The sequence below is a fragment of the Mustela nigripes genome, unplaced genomic scaffold (genome assembly GCF_022355385.1).
Source record: "Mustela nigripes isolate SB6536 unplaced genomic scaffold, MUSNIG.SB6536 HiC_scaffold_76, whole genome shotgun sequence".
Classification (NCBI taxonomy): Eukaryota; Metazoa; Chordata; class Mammalia; order Carnivora; family Mustelidae; genus Mustela; species Mustela nigripes.
This window is the reverse complement of record NW_026739491.1, coordinates 3,036,587-3,053,373: the sequence shown is the minus strand read 5'-3', so window position 1 is coordinate 3,053,373 and position 16,787 is coordinate 3,036,587. Positions and strand designations below refer to the sequence as shown.

Genomic DNA, 16,787 nt, shown 5'->3' with positions numbered 1-16,787 from the left:
AATCTACCAACACAACCAAATTTGAGTACGGTTTATTACACTGACATCTTTAACCTAAGGTCGTTTTATTTTGATTCATACTGTGTAAGTTTAAATTAGTCATTTACTTTTGTTTCTAATAGAACCACGAAATCAGGAGATCTCAGAAGCCTAAGGCATAGCATTCTGTTTTCTGGTACATCTGCTTTAGAGAATGGGTTTAAAACATCTCATACTGAGGATCTCCCTTCAGCCTAACGTTTAAAGAAATCCTTGGTTATATTTTCAAAGAACTTCCAAATTCTGTTTATTATGCCCTTCAAAGCATGAACTATGATGTAGTAAAACAAGTACTATGCTTCCCCCAATAATAAGAATCATGATTTTTAAATTTTAAATAAAAGATGGAATAACTATGCATTTTTTTTCTCTAAAAGACAGGTAAATGGAACTTAAAATTAAAAAATTTGTCACTACCTTTCCTCGCCTATAAAGCAATGAAAGATCACAGACAAACACATTATATATTGTTATGCCTTAACTCCTCTGATCACATTTTAGGCTTTCAGGAAATCACTCAATATCATATTTATGTTCATTTAGCATCAGAGCAGGAGCCCTTGATCCTAATGCCAACGGCACTTGACTGAGAGAATGCCTGAATTTATCAACTGGCTGGGAGATATTGGGCCCCCATTTTTTTTGGTGGGGGGGGCCCTGATTTTTTATCAGTATGATGGGGGAAGGGTTGAAGTACATCAATAGTTTTCAAACCAGAAGACTAGAATTCTTCAGAGGCATTTATAAGGTTCTACAAATGTTTAATTTTAATATTTTTCTTATTAAAAACATACCTTTATTTAAAATCTATGAGAAAAACAAAATGTATACTAAATCTTTCCCACAGGGAGTTTTATTACACAGACACAACTGACCTGTGCTTTCATATTAACTCACTGTGGAGCTTCTCTGGCTCCACAAATGTATATATGTAAATGTGCTACTGATCAGAAAGGTTTTTATCTGCCCTGCTCATTTTCTCTTCTTTTTAATCCAGGACTGTATTAACATAAAAACTGAGATTATATAAAATCTTTACATTCTACTGGGTGAGAGTACAGATGTTAACAAGCCCTCCTCCTCTTACTTGCCTCTATATGATGTGGTTATGGAACCAAACAAAGTAGGTTTTCTACTTTATAAATGTTTGATAGTTATAAAACAGAAGTCTTCAAGTGTTAAGATACTAAAGTGGTAAAAAAAAAATGTAGGCATGTTTGAACTGGGACTGAAAAAGCAATGGCAGAAAAAATTTATGGAGCAGAGGACCACATAAAGGCAAGGCACAAAAATGTCCTCAGATGTTGTGTAGATAAGCACTAGCAGTTAAAATTAGGGAGCCTTATTTCAAAACACCATAGGTCAAGTGTTATACACATTGATATGGACTGTCAATCTTATTAGGATAAGACTGTCAGAACAACAGTCAGCGAAATCAATTGTTATTATTTCTAGTTTAAATAAATTCATTAAACATAGGAAATCTTGGAAATCTTGCTTGGAAACTTGGAAATCTTGCTGATATTTTAGATAAATCAAATAGCTCAATTAAGGCTTATAACACTGCCATACTTATAGCCTCCGATAAAATGTTAGTGTTGAATCAAAACAGGATTTGGACTCAGCATGCAAAACAGAATTTTTCTGTACTGAACCAGTGAGTAAAAAGATGGTCTTGGTATTAGTCTGCTTGAACTGCCATAACAATACCATAGACTGAGTTGCTTAAACAACAGAAATTTATTTTCTTCCAGTTCTGGAGACTGGAATTCCAAGATCAAGGAGCTAGCAAGGTCGGTGTCTGGGAGTATCTCTGGTTGCAGAAGGCCATCTAATCACTGTGCCGCCACATGGCAAAGAGAGCACATAGGCTCTCTGGTGTCTCTTCTTGTAAGGACACTAATCCTTTTGGATCAGGACTCTATCCTTATGACTTCATATCACCTAATTTACATTTTTATAGACCCTACTTCCAAATACCTTGGGGTTAGGGCTCCAAAATATGAGTTTTGGGGCACACAACTCAATCGATAGAAGCCTCTGAGGTATCTGATTTTCTTAAGAAATAACACCATTAATCAACTCATATATAATGTTATAAGACACATTTATTTTTCTCTAAACAATAAAGTTTTCAAACTAGCTGAGAAAATTAATTGGTTTCTCCAAATTGATTATTCATCAATTAGGAATGTGGCCAATTGTTAGGTACATTAGTTACTCAGCTTTGACACAACAATTTACTATCACTGCATTTTGAATATTTAGACATATAACTAAACTAATTCAGTTTTTTTTAAAGATTTTATTTATTTATTTGACAGACAGAGATTACAAATAGGCAGAGAGAGAGAGGAGGAAGCAGGCTCCCTGCTGAGCATAGAGACCAATGTGCGGCTTGATCCCAGACCCCTGGGATCATGACCTGAGCCAAAGACAGAGGCTTTAACCCACTGAGCCACCCAGGCGCCCCTAAACTAATTCAGTTTAACAAAAAAAAACTTTTGACTGGATGTCAAGATGTGAAAAACAAAGCTCTAAGTATCTGAAGCAAATTATCTGTGTGAATCACAATTTTCTTGACAAGCTTTTATCTCAAAACCAAATACTGGAAAGTTTTCCCCCAACATCAGGAATAAGACAAGGATGCCTGCTTTTGCCACTTCCACTCAACACAGTACAGGAAGTTCTAACCAGAGCAATTAGGTAAGAAAAAGAAATAAAAGGCATCCAAGTTGGAAAGGAAATGGTAAAACTATCTCTGTATGAAGATGACATCATCTTCTGTGTAGAAAACCTTAAAAATCTCTCTCTCTCCCTCTCCTCTCATACACACATACACATTTTTACAACTAATAAATGAATTCTGCAAAGATGGAGGATACACAATCAACACACAAAAACCAACTACAGTTCCATAATGTAGCAGTGAAAAACGTGAAAAGGAAACTAAGAAAAATAGTTCCATTTACAATTGTATGAAAAGACTAAAATACTTAGGAATAAATCTGACCAGGGAGGTGAAAGACTTTCACATTGAAAACTATAAAACACTGCTGAATGACATTAGAAAGGACTTAAAAAAGAAAATCATAGGCCTAAAATGGTATCACTTAGATTAAGGTCCTGTGTCAGTAAACCAAGGCTTAGTACCTAACCTAATTGCAGTTTCAACTCCCCAGGAAGGTTACTTTTAACCAGTCAATATGGGAGTCACCTGACAAGGAGGAGGAAATTTACTGATATATCTCTTCCAATCCCCTTAGGAGGGTGACCCTTGCTTTAAACAGTGCATTCTTCAATAATAATTTCCTTCTTTCTGCTCCCTCTTTATCTTTAAAATCCTTTCTTTTTCAGCAGCTCAGTGAAACTCCCCTCTACATGCTAGATGGGATGCTGCCTGATTCATAGATCTATTAGTTTTTAAAGATTTTATTTATTTATTCATTTTAGAGAGAGAAAGTACACAAGAATGAGGGGAGAGAGGCAGATGGGAAGGGCCAAAGGGGGAGAGACAGGGACAAGCAGACCCCCGCACTGAGCGCATAGCCAGGCTCGAGGCTCAATCCCAAGATTATGACCTGAGCCAAAACCAAGAGTAGGAAGCTCAACCAACTGAGCCACCCAGGTGCCCCTATGAATCTGTTAATAAAGTCAGTTAGTTCTTTACAATTTACTTGGTTGAGTTTTTTTTATTTAACAGAAGAATTAACATTGTTAAGATGTCAATACTATCCAAAGAAATCTACAGATTCAACACAATCCTTATCAAAATCCCAACAAACTTTTTCCCAGAAATGGTATAGCTAATCCTTGAGTTTATATGGAATTGCAAGGGGCCCTGAATAGCCAGGACAACCTTGAAAAAGAAGAATGAAGTTGGAGGACTCAAATTACCTAACTTTGAAACTTCATACAAAGCTACAGAACTTAAAACAGTATGATACTGCCATAAAGACAGATATATAGACCACTCGAATAGAATATAGAGCCCAGAAACATATCTTCAAAGGTATGGTCAATTGATTTTCAATAAGGGTACCATTCATTGGGGAAAGGACTATTCAATAAGTCTTTCCAGCAAGTGGTGCTGGGGAAAACAGATACCTGCATGTCAAGAAGGAAGCTGATCCACACCATATACAAAAATTAACTCAAAATGGATCAAAGACCTTAACTTTAGAGCTAAAACTATAAAACTCTTAGAAGGAAACAACCCAATGTCTTCATGACACTGAATTTGACAATGATTTCATAGATAGAACACCAAAAGCATGGGGAACAAAAGAAAAAATAGATAAACTGGGCTTCATCAAAATTAAGACCTTTTGTGCACCAAAAGATACCATCAAGAGGGCAAAAAGATGGGGGTGCCTGGGTGGCCCAGTCTTTAAGTATCTGCCTTCAGCTCCAGTCATGATCCCAGGGTCCTGGGATCGAATCTGATTATCAGGCTCCCTGCTCAGGAACCCTTGTGCACTGTTGGTAGGAATGCAAACTGGTGTAGACACCACCAGTTTGGAAGTTCCTCAAAAAATTAAACAGTAATTTTATGACAGTATGGATGTTCCTCAAAAAATTAAAAATAGAACTGCCCTATGATCCAGTAATCACACTACTGGGTACAAAAACACTAATTCCAAGGGATATATAAGCTCCGAAATTTACTGCAACATTATTTACAATAGTCAAACTATGGAAGTAATTCAAGTGTCCATCCATAGACGAATGGATAAAAAAGATGTGGCATATATCTACACACACACAGGAATATTATTCAGCTATAAAAAAGAATGAAATCTTGCCATTTTCAATGGCATGGATGGAGCTAGAAAGTATTATGCTAAAGAAAATAAGTCAGTCAGAGGGGCGCCTGGGTGGCTCAATGGGTTAAGCCTCTGCCTTCAGTTCAGGTCATGATCCCAGGGTCCTGGGATCGAGCCCCACATCGGGCTCTCTGCTCAGCAGTGAGCCTGCTTCCTCCTCTCTCTCTGCCTGCCTCTCTGCCTACTTGTGACCTCTGTCTGTCAAATAAATAAATAAAATCTTTAAAAAAAAAAAAGAAAAGAAAAGAAGTCAGTCAGAGAAAGACAAATACCATATGATTTCACTTATATGTAGAATTTAAGAAACAAAACAAATGAGCAAAGAGGGGGAAAAAAGAGAGACAAACCAGGACACAGACTCTTAACTATAGAGAACAACAGATGGCTACCAGAGAGGAAATGGTTGGAAGGATGTGGGAAACAGGTGAAGCTAATTAAGAATACACTTATCTTAATGAGCACTAAGTAATATACAGAACTGCTGAATCACCATATTGTACACCTGAAACTAAAATAACACTGTATATTAACTATACTGGAATTAAAATAAATTTTTAAAAATGCAACTGGTAAAAATAAAAAAATCCAATAGCCAATAAGTACATGAAAAGATGTTCAACATCATTACTCATTGGGGACATGCAAATCAAAACATGGAAAATCAAAACATGGAAAATCAAATCAAAACATGAGATATGATTTCATACCCATTTGGATGCCTTTTATCAAAACAACAGGAAATAGCAAGTGTTGTTGAAGATCTGGAAAAACTGGAATCCTTGTGAATTTCTTGTAAGCATGTAAAATGGTGAAGGTACTATGGAAAAGAGTATGGCAATTCCTTAAAATGTTAAACATAGAATTGTCATATGACCTAGCAATTCTACTCCTAAGAAAATGGTCATGAATCAAAGACAGGAACTAACACATATACTTGCACACCTATGTTTAAAGCTGTGTTATTCACAATAGCCAAAAGGTAGAAGCATCCCAAGTGTCTGTTGACAGATGAACTGACAAACAAAATATGATATATATACACAATGGATAGAAAGGAATGAAATTCTGACACATACTACAACATGGATGAACTGTGAGAACATCATGCTTTGTGAAATAAGCCAGATACAATGGGACAAATATCATGTAATTCCATCTATATCAGAAACCTAGAATAGTCAAAGACATAGAGACAGAAAATAAAATACTGGTTACTCAGGGCTAGAGGATAGGGAAATGGGGAGTAACTTTTTAATGGGTAAAATGTTTCAGTTTGGGAAGGTGAAAAAATTAGGGAGATGAATGGTGGTGATGGTTGCACAACAATGTGAATGTAGTTAATACCACTCAACTGTATGTACATTCAAAAGTGGTTCAAATGGGTGCTGAGTCGGTTAAGCATCTGACTTCAGCTCAGGTCATGATCTCAGCATCCTGGGATTGAGTCCCACATTGGGCTCCACACTCAGGAGGGAACCTGCTTCTCCTTCTCCACCTGCCCCCTGGTCCCCAGCTCATGCTCTCCCTCTCTCTCAAATAAATAAATCAAATCTTTTTAAAAATGGCTAAAATGTTAAATTTTATGTTATTTATATTTTATCACCAAGAAAGATTTCTCTATTTTTTTTTTAATTTTTAAAAAACATTTTATTTATTTCTTGGACAGAGAGAGAGACCGTGAGAGAGGGAACACAAGTAGGAGGAGTGGAGGAGGGAGAAGCAGGCTCCCTGATGAGGGGAGCCCAAGGCGGGGCCTGATCCCAGGACCCTGAAATCATGACCTGAACCGAAGGCAGACGCTTAACGACTGAGCCAACCAGGTGCCCCAACAATTCTCTATTTAAAAGGTGTCTAGAATGTAAATTTTATGTTATGTATATTTTACCACAATCAAGGGATAAATATATTTTAAAACCTTATTCCTAATTTCAACACAAGATGACTTCTAAGGTCCCTTTAAATTCTAAAATTTTTTGAGATTTCAAGATAACAAGGAGAAAAGAGAAAGAGAATCTAGTCAAAGAATAAGTTCCTGACTCCTCATTCAGAATTAAGAGTGTAACTCTACCTTTCAAGTGATTATAAATGGACCAAGAAGTCCTAGCAATGGTAGCAAACTCGAATGCCTACAGAGGCCAGGCAGGAAACATAAGCAGATGAAGCAAGGCAGCTGGGGACGGTGGCAAATCTGAGGCCACCATACACCCTGTCTAAAGGGAGCAGCTGTAGCTCTCCCCTGGCAAACTGCCTCTCTGTTGGAATGTGGGCATGGTATTGGGATGATTTTCCATTCTTCAAGTGAAATTGAATGGAGATTTTTACGTTAAATGTTGGCATCTAATTTTAAAAAATTATTTAAAAAAATTTTTTATTTCTTTTTAAAGGTAGGCTCCACACCTAGTGCAGAGCCCAGCGCAGGGCTTGAACTCACCACCATGAGATCAAGACCTGAGCTGAAATCAAAAGTCAGAGGGTTAACTGACTGAGCCACCTACATGACTCCTAAAAAAATTATTTTTAATACTGCTAGCCAAAGAAGACATAACTGCAGGCCAAGGCACGTGTTGTCAGCTGACCACTACCAGTTTGTGATTTCTTTCAGAGCATAAAGGCACGACCCAGAATACAAAAGAAGAGGAGGCAGTACTAGTTACATCCTTGTCAATGTTTGAAACTTGCATACAGATCATGGGGCACACAGGTGGTTCAGTTGGTTAAGTGTCCAACTCTTGATTTCAGCTCAGGCCATGATCTCAGGTCGTGAGACTGGTCTCAGCGCTGGGGATGGAGCCTGCTTGAGCTTCTCTCTCTCCCTCTCCCTCATCCCCTCCCTTCAATGCTCTCTTTCTCTCTCTCAGAATAAATAAATAAAAATAAATAAAGTTTGCATACAGACCATGATCTAAATCTTTTTAATCCTTGTTTGGAAGCACCAGAGGGTACTGAACATTATTTTACTTAGATGTTGACTGATACTGTATAGCTTTGAATGGGCCATTTTTCAGTGGGGCATTTTGAATGTGAGGTTTATGCCTTACCTACAGTAGGTGATCAATAAGGAGTAGCTATTATCATTTTAAATCAAAGCCCCAAAACAAAATTGAAGAGTATAAAGCTCTTCTGAAACAACCCTACCCTCCAATATAAGAGATAATAATATAATCTGTTCAGTAATCACAGATCATTGAATAGTGATTAGGAAATGGTGAACCTTCATATTAAATAACAAAAAAAGAAATAACTTACATGTGTTAGGAGCTAGGAATGTAGTTATTGGCAGAACAAACAAGGTTCTTGCCCTCAACAAGCTTACAGTTTAATAAGGGAGGCGGACATTAAATAGAGTCATCCAAAAAACACTTGGCCAGAAACTGTAATAAGCAGTCCGATTAAAATGATGGATGATTTGCAGAAGAATAATGAAGGGATCTAACTCAGATGAGGAAGGGCGGGGCAAAGAAGGTCTTTTAAGGAGCTGACCTTTAAACTAAGACTGAAAAGGATAAAGAGAGGTTAGCAACCTAAGGGTATTATGCATGGAGGGCGAGGAGAGTTGGGTGGGAAAGGAGGTGGTGACAAAAGCATTCCAGGAATGCTTGTGTGACATGTGTGATAGCCCCAAATAACCGAAATAGGAAAAAAAAAAAAAAAAAAAGGGAACATTAAATAGAGGGAAAGATTAAAGTTACTGGAGGTAGCGAGGTAAAAGATTTGAGGGGACATCACAAGTCAATGTTCTCCGTGGACAAAAGGTTTTGAAGAAGGAAGTAAAGATGGAAAAATTAAAGAAAATTAGAATTGCGAAGAAATACGTAGAACGGAAGACAGGAACCAGGAACGGAAGATTGAAGAAGTTGTTTACTGGCCACATCAGGTTTCTGGGACAAATGGGGAGCCGTGGAGCTCTGGTGGTAGCTGGCACAGAGGACTGGCTGGAGGAAACCACAGGACTGAAGAGATTACGTGGAAAGATTTTTGTTGGTTTTAAAAGTGACAAAAGTAACAAATGCTCTTCAATATTTCAAACAAGACAGCCACCCATTCCTGCAGCGAGCACTGTTAATCCTCACAGAATGGTTTTTAGTGGTGAGGATGAGGATTAGTGACAAGCAAAATCAGGTGGAAGTCTGAGGCAGTTACACAGAGAAGCCAGACCAAAACCTTTGTTTCAACCTAAACTCTCTGCATTTTCCCTTGAGATCACTTTAACCACCATAACTTTAGCTGTTTTAGGAAAAGCAGTTCTTATCAGATGATTATATAGACCGATTACAAGTCTCTGATTCGTAGACTGTAATCTTCTTTCATAAATAAGGGATTTTTTCCCCCAAATCTCTAAATTATCAGACAACAAACTCCATGAGAGCAAGAATTTCTGCTTTCACTCACTGCTGTATCACTAGCAACGAATGCATAAGTGTTTGTTGAATGAATGAGTATACCTAGACTCTGAAGACAAATCACAGTGAATGCAGAGTAAAACATAAAAAATGAAAAAACAAGAAAAAAAAAAGGAAAGAGAAAAAGAAGAGATGGATGAAACTGGCAATACGTTAGATTCTGGCATTCCTTCTTGACCCTTCTCTCCCACACTTGCACCCAGTCAATCAGCAAGTCCTGTCAAACCAACCTTAAAGAGCTATTCCTCTCCCTGCTACTTCCTGTGCTTTTCTACTGGTTCCGAACTGGTCCTAATACCTGTCTTCCCTCCCATTTTCCATATTTTTGCCAGTCTCCTATGTGAAAATACCAACAAATTGGTAAGGTTCAACTGAGTAGGAGGATGTTTCCTTCTTAGGTACTAAGCACCAGCCACAATGAACTTCTTACAGTTTCCCACTAGGAACCATAGTGTTTCATGTCATCATACTTTCAAAAATCTTGTTTTTTCTTGTTAGAATGTACTCCTTATTTGCTTAATAGCTTTCCACTACTCCAAGATCCCTCCCAACTGCCTATTCCTTTATAGCCTTTCCCAGCTTCTGCTGAAGAACTATTTCCTCCCTTGCACTATCATTGAATCTTATATATGGCTTTAATGATCACTTACACTCCAGGGAAACTATTCGAGACTACTCTACTGAAATGTGAGCTCCTTGAGGGCTAGTATTGTCATTTATTCAGTTGTATTTCAAGCACCTCACACACTATCTGATGGAAAACACATTAAAAAATAATACTCCCTCTTGTCAACTTTCTGGCTTCTTCAGCATTGGTGTTTTCACTTACTAGGTCTGTGATCTAGAACAAGTTCTTTAACTTTCTGAATCTAAGTTTCATTTTCTGTGAAAAAGTGATAAGAATAGTATCTACCTAACACAGAGGATTGTTGTAAAGAAAAATTAGATATTCTACATATGAAGCAACTTCATAACTGTTAATTACTATCATCATTATTTTCATTTTTATATTTTTAATCTAGAAATTTCTTTTGCATCTTTTAATAACTTCCATTTATCTCCTAATCATAGTCATGTTTCCCTTTACATACTTGAGCATATTTATATGATCAAAAATAATTGTGTGAAGGTCCTTGTTACCTAATTCTATTATCTCTGTCTTTTTTGGGTCTGTGTTTCTACTGACTAATTTTTCTCCTGGTTATGGGTCATAAGCTTCTTCTAATGTCTGAAAATTTTTAACTGGATGCCAGACATTGTTGATTTTATGTTATTGAATGCTAGATTTTACTGAGTTCTTTAAAGAGTACTGAATTTTGTTTTGGTATACAGTTAAATTACTTGCGGATAGACCCATCCAATCCTTTTTGTTTTTAAGATGCTGAGGGCCCTATCCAGTGTCCATGCCCAATGTACTTTGAGGTTTCTCCACTTTGGCTGGTAGCAGCGTGAACTATTCCTGGCCCTGAGTATACTCCAGGAATTGTTGGGCCTACTGTTTTCTGGTGGTTCTTTTTCCAACCCACACATGTGCAGAGTTTGTAGCCAGAGACTCAAATACCCGCTCACAGCTCTCTGGAGCTTACCAAGCAACTCCCTCCTCTTTGGTACTCTGCCCTGCAAATTCTGGCCACTGTGGCCTCTCCAACCCCCAATCTCTGCCTCCTCAACTAAGTAAGACTGCTGTGCTCTTTGGATCTCCTCTCCGGTACTGTTGCTTGGCAACTGCCCCTCAGAGACCACAGCCCCAGATTAACTGTTGTTCAATGTCTGAAAGAATTGTTTCAGATACACGGTCTGATTTTCTAGTTGTTTATGGCAAGAGGACAATTCCCTAAGTAAGTACTTCTTCATGGGCAGAAGAGGAAGTAGCTCTCGTACTTTTATTAAATGAAATACACAAACATATGTGTGCATGTGTTTGTTCATTTGTAAAAGCATAAAGCTCAAAATTAAATTCTAACAAACTGTAAAAATAAACTGCGGACAATAGCTCTTTTGAGCCAATATTCCTAAACAGAAGTGAAGATTTACTTCAGGGAATTTTAATCTTTGCCAGACTTGGAAAATTCAGATTAATCTTTCACACTGAAAGAAATACCAAAGTGAGAAGTTGAATTTTAAAGGCTTATTACATATGAATAGATCTTTTTGCATCCAAGACTCTAAAGTTGCCTAGATAGCAAGACATTCACTATAATCTTCATGAGGTTATTTGAATTTCAGACATGGGAAAATTAGCATCATTCAGTACTCAGTCATGCAGAAATGACACTGCATCCCTATATGTGCTAAAAACTAGGATAAACGGTTTCTTGCCAGAAAGCGTCAGGTCCTTGGTTTTCAACAGGTGGCTTCGTTTTTAGATATGTTATGCTGGAACTCTGCTCTTCTTGTGCTGTTTCCCAGAAGACTCAGTTTCTTCCTGATAATGCTAAAATATGTACAAGATGTTCTAAGGAAGTCATCTGCAGGAGAACAATATAGTATCAGCTCCTCTGAGTAGGAGTCAGGTACGTGGCATTCAGTTGAAAAAATGGGGCTTAATAAGTACTTTATTTTGGAACTTTGCCTCTGAGTGTTTTCACTCGTTCTGGATTAAAATTGGGAACACTCTGGGACTGAAAGATGTTCTAAAGTTTCCTGGAAGAAGCTGAGAATATATTAAAATGACTTAACCAAAGATTTTAGGATCACCTAGCTGCAAATGTTGCATTTGGTCTTTAAGAAATCAGAGGCTGTCTGATTAAGAAGCCTAACAATAAATATCCAGCATAAAATCCAGGTCTTGTTTATGGCACAGGAAAAACAAGGAGAACTTGGAGCAGCTTCCTCTTAGCAGCTGGATGAATCACTGGCAGCTGCTGTAAAAAAGGTAAAGAAACCTACATCTGCTCAGAGTCCAAATGCTATATGGATCCCTTGTGATAGTAAATAAATTCTGGAAGAGGCCCCACTTCTAAATCAGGAAAAGAATTAAGGAGATCTAAAAACTGCTTTTCCATAGTTATCTCCATGTGCCTATTCCACAAAAACCAGCTCTAGCTGTATGTACCATTCTTCAAAATAGTGAGTATTCAATCAAATATTTACAGACTGACTAAGGGACTGGGAAAGGTTTGGGAAAAACAGGTTCAGGTGCAATACTACAAACTTTACCTGTACATTCACAGCTCCCAGTTTTTTGTATGTAGAGGCTGATGGGTTTGTTTCTCTGAGGTAGTTCACTTAAAATTGAGTCCACTTTGATTTTTGTCCACTAGTGCATATAGGCGATAGAGGAGATGATGTGATTCTCAGTACACTGGATATTTCTGCTCAATAGTGTAATTGAGATGGATAATCTCTTGAGTTACATGTAATAGAAGCTGTGATTAGAGTAATAAAAAGAATTGGGGCACCTGGGTGGCTCAGTGGGTTAAAGCCTCTGCCTTTAGCTCAGCTCATGATCTCAGGGTCCTGGGACTGAGGCCCGCATTGGGCTCTCTGCTCAGGAGGGAGCCTGCTTCCTCTTCTCTCTCTCTCTGCCTGCCTCTCTGCCTGCTTGTGATCTCTGTCTGTCAAATAAATAAATAAATCTTAAAAAAAATAAATAAAAGAATAGAAACAGCATATTAGCATATTAGTAAAGCTGGGTTTGGCTCTCATTATCTCTCACCACTGCAAGTCTCCTAACTATACTCTCTGCCTCCAGACTCACCCTCTAAGTCACTTCTTTTCTTTTTTTTCTTTCAAATATTTTATTTATTTATTTGTCAGCAAGCAAGAGAACACAAGCTGGAGGAGCCACAAAAGGAGAGGGAGAAGCAGGCTCCCCGCTGAGCAGGGAGCCCAACACACAGGTCTCAATCCCAAGACTCTGAGATCATGAACTGAGTCGAAGGCAGACACTTAACCAACTGAGCCACCCAGGTGTCCCACCTGCTAAGGCCATTTCTATACTGTCTTCCAAATCATCTTTTTAGAACTCAGATATCATCACATCATACTTCTGAATAAATTCCTTTAACCTACAGAATAAAATCCAACTTCTTTTTTTATGGCAAAAATGGTCTTTCAGGACCTAACTGTTCTATTCCTTCGCAGGTTCATCTCCCCTGACCCCCTTCACAAACTCTAGCCATTCTAATCTTCTCGATGTCTTAAGTATTCCAGGTTCTTTTATACTTCTACACCACAGCACATGCTCTACCTAGAATGTCCTTCTTTTCTTTATCCATGTAGATAACTCCTACTCTTCCTTCCCAAATTAGACCAAACAACCAGTTCTCAGGAGAACATTCTCTAATCTGCTTGGTCCCCTTTCTCTAACAACAGTGTCCCCAACCTACCCCCACCCCCCACTCTGGAGTTTCCTTCTTTGTATTCATATCATTTCTTCAGTTTGCTGCATGTATTTCAATATTTGCCAAGAGCAAAAGCTCTGGAGTCACATTGCCTGGGTATGAATCCCACCCCAGCAATTGTTGTATAACCTTGTCAAGTTATTTAATCCCTCTGATTCCCAGTTTCATTAGTTATAGGATGGGGATGATAGTATCTACCACAGAGAGCTGTTATGAAGAGTAAATGAGTCATAACACATAAAGTGCTTAGAACTGCATTTGGCTCCTAATAGATATCATTAGTGATGGTGTTGGAACCAGTAATGGTGGTAGTATCTGTGACACAAGATGATAGTTCCTCAAAAGTAAGGTGTTCGGAGAGTCTCCTATAGCATGTGCTCAACAGTATTTATAGGAACAAAACAAAGGCAGAACTTTGGAAAGAGAAAAGGAAGGCAAGAAAAGGATTTGGAAACACTTACCGCCATTTTTGCCCACAGTTCGGAAGCATTTCCAGAAGGCCCGTAAGAATGATGCCCTATTGTGAGGGGTGGCCTGGATGAAGCTGAATTCCCGAAAGAGAATGTGAGTTCCCTGACATACACTGTTAAAACTGCAAAGAGAAAAATCAAGGAATCATCATTAGAGAAAGAGATATGGAAGGCTGGAATCAGAATAAAAAATCAAGACCACATAGAACCATTGCCAAAAAGGAAGAAAATCCTTTTTCTCCAATAAAACTCTGAACTATAGATTAGACCAAGTCTTTCAGTGAAGAAATCTCTTCATATAACCATATATTTCTGAAAACTCTTGGAGTCCACTTCCTCTGAATGTTTCCTACCTCCCACATATAGGCACTGAGAGAGTTTTAATCAGCCATGGGAGCATCTCAGATAGAGTCTTTAACTGGATGACATTGGCACTTGTATCTTTTTGGAGAATACTTCTTCTACCACATTTGGAATTATGTTTCCTTAAAGATATGATTTCTGTACTCTCTTTGACCTATATCAGCTCCCATAAGAACATAGCTCATGGGGACAGAACTGGATTGTCTGTTCAAGACAATTTGGGGGGTGATGGATACCTTTTTGACAATAACCTCAGAGAGAAAGTCATGTGCCAAAGGATATGAAAGATTTCAAATAGAACATTAAGACAAATAAGAGGAACAAGGGTAAAAAGTGGCCCCTGAATGAGAGTATGAAGCAAAGCCCCAGAGCCTAAGTGAGTCATTGTTTAAGCTGGGCCAGAGAAGGGGAAAAAATATACTCCATTGCCTTTGGGTTCTTCTGCCAAAGAAATAAAGGCTGTAGAGCCTGGCGTAATCTAAAAATGGAAATTCCACCAAAGAATAGGCAATTATCCAGTAATCATCACAACTAAAGGCAGATTTCAGGTTCCAGAAAACTCCTAAATTCTCTGACAAGTAAATCATGAGTGGAAAATATGTTAATCTTTGTAGAGAAGCAGTCATTAAACTGAAGATGGCGAAACAAGAGAGACAGTGGAAATTCCAAATGCCACTTTTCATTTGCTGACAATTTAAAGTGGGGACAAAACTGAATCTCTGAACGGAACAGGAAAAAAATTTAAGGAGTCATCTGTTCCATTTTCCTCTTCCCTGACCAAGTTCTGACGGAAACATCTAACCTGTCGTTAACATAGAGTATGTTATCACTTAAGATAAAATTAGCCTCTTCCTGTTAATATTAACAACTGTATGAAAAGGCAAATTACATGCTCCTCTCCCTGTGGAAAACTAGTGTAGAAATCTATTTCTAAGACACTATGAGGACGCATGAGGAAAACATCTGGTAAAGAATTAGGTTAGAAGAGAAATTTTTAAAAAGTAACTAAAGTGTTAACTATGCAGTTTGCAGTGTTGTCTTGAGCAAAGGAAAATGAAAAATAAAGCAAATGAGCTGTTACAGGTAAATGGAGTAGGTCACATTTCTAGCAAATGAAGTTTAAAATGATAACAATCTAGTTTAAATTTATGAAGCTATCCATCAAAGAATTAGTCCCAAAGTGTGCTTCATACCCCCCATGGGAAAAAAGCTGGTGTCTAGGTCATAATCTGGGCTGTAAAGAAACTAATACTAGTGAAATTATATCTTTAGTGTAGCTTTTAAAAAATATTTTTTTTAGGGGCACCTGGGTGGTTCAGTGGGTTGAGCATCTGATTCTTGGTTTCAGCTCAGGTCATGATCTCAGGGTTGTGAAATTGAGTCCTAGTGCTGGGCGCCACACTCACCAAGGAGTTTGCTTGAGATGTTCTCTCTCCCTCTCCTGCCCCACTGCCCCAGTTGCTCCCTCAAGTGCTTTCTCTCTCTCTCTCTCTGTCTAAAAATAAACCTTTAAGATAGATAGGTAGATATGTATATCTTTTTTAAAAAGAGGGAATAATTTATGCACAGAAGAATCTGGCTGAGACTCATTGTATGGATAAGAATTTACAGGGGCACCTGGGTGGCTCAGTGGGTTAAAGCCTCTGCCTTCGGCTCAGGTCATGATCCCAGGGTCCTGGGTTCGAGCCCCTTATCTGGCTCTCTGCTCTGCAGGGAGCCTGCTTCCTACTCTCTCTCTCTGCCTACCTGCGATCTCTCTCTGTCAAATAAATAAATAAAATCTTTTAAAAAAATGAATTTACAAAAGAAGTTATAAAATAAGAATTTTAAAACACACACTAATAGGCCAAGGACATATAATAATGACTTCAAAAAGATTTATATTTCCACTACTGTCTTTTTTTTTTTTTTTTTTTTAAGATTTTACTAATTTGACAGAGACACAATGAGAGAGGGATCACAAGCAGGGGGAGTCAGAGAGGGAAAAGCAGCCTTCCCACCAAGCAGGGAGCCCAATGTGGGGCTCGAACCCAGGACTCTGGAATCACAATCTGAGCCGAAGGTAGACACTTAACGATTGAGCCACCCAGGCACCCCTCCACTACTGTCTTAAGATCATCCCTACCAAAGAAATTTAACTGGTCAGTATAGAGATTATAATCACTTTACTTAAAGAGTTAATAGGCGATATAATCAGGGAAAATTCTTTTAGATAAGATTGCTCAAACAAAAAAGCAAAAAATTACAATATATTGCTCCAAGCTTTACTGTTTCTCCTTCACCTGAAATAACTTTTCCCTACCTCCATCCGTTAAAATTCTATCCAGTTTTTCAGGACCACTT

The 16,787-nt window shown here is 38.1% G+C and overlaps 1 protein-coding gene across 4 annotated transcripts in view; it reads right to left on the bottom strand.

Annotated features, from left to right (window-relative positions):
• LOC132008232 (centriolar satellite-associated tubulin polyglutamylase complex regulator 1) overlaps window positions 1-16,787 on the bottom strand; it is a 187,921-nt gene that overhangs the window by 91,299 nt on the left and 79,835 nt on the right. For all 4 annotated transcript variants that reach the window (XM_059386726.1, XM_059386727.1, XM_059386728.1 and 1 more), the window contains one exon: window positions 14,073-14,203. In XM_059386726.1, coding sequence (XP_059242709.1) covers window positions 14,073-14,203 — 131 coding nt within the window. The remainder of the gene's footprint in view (window positions 1-14,072; window positions 14,204-16,787) is intronic.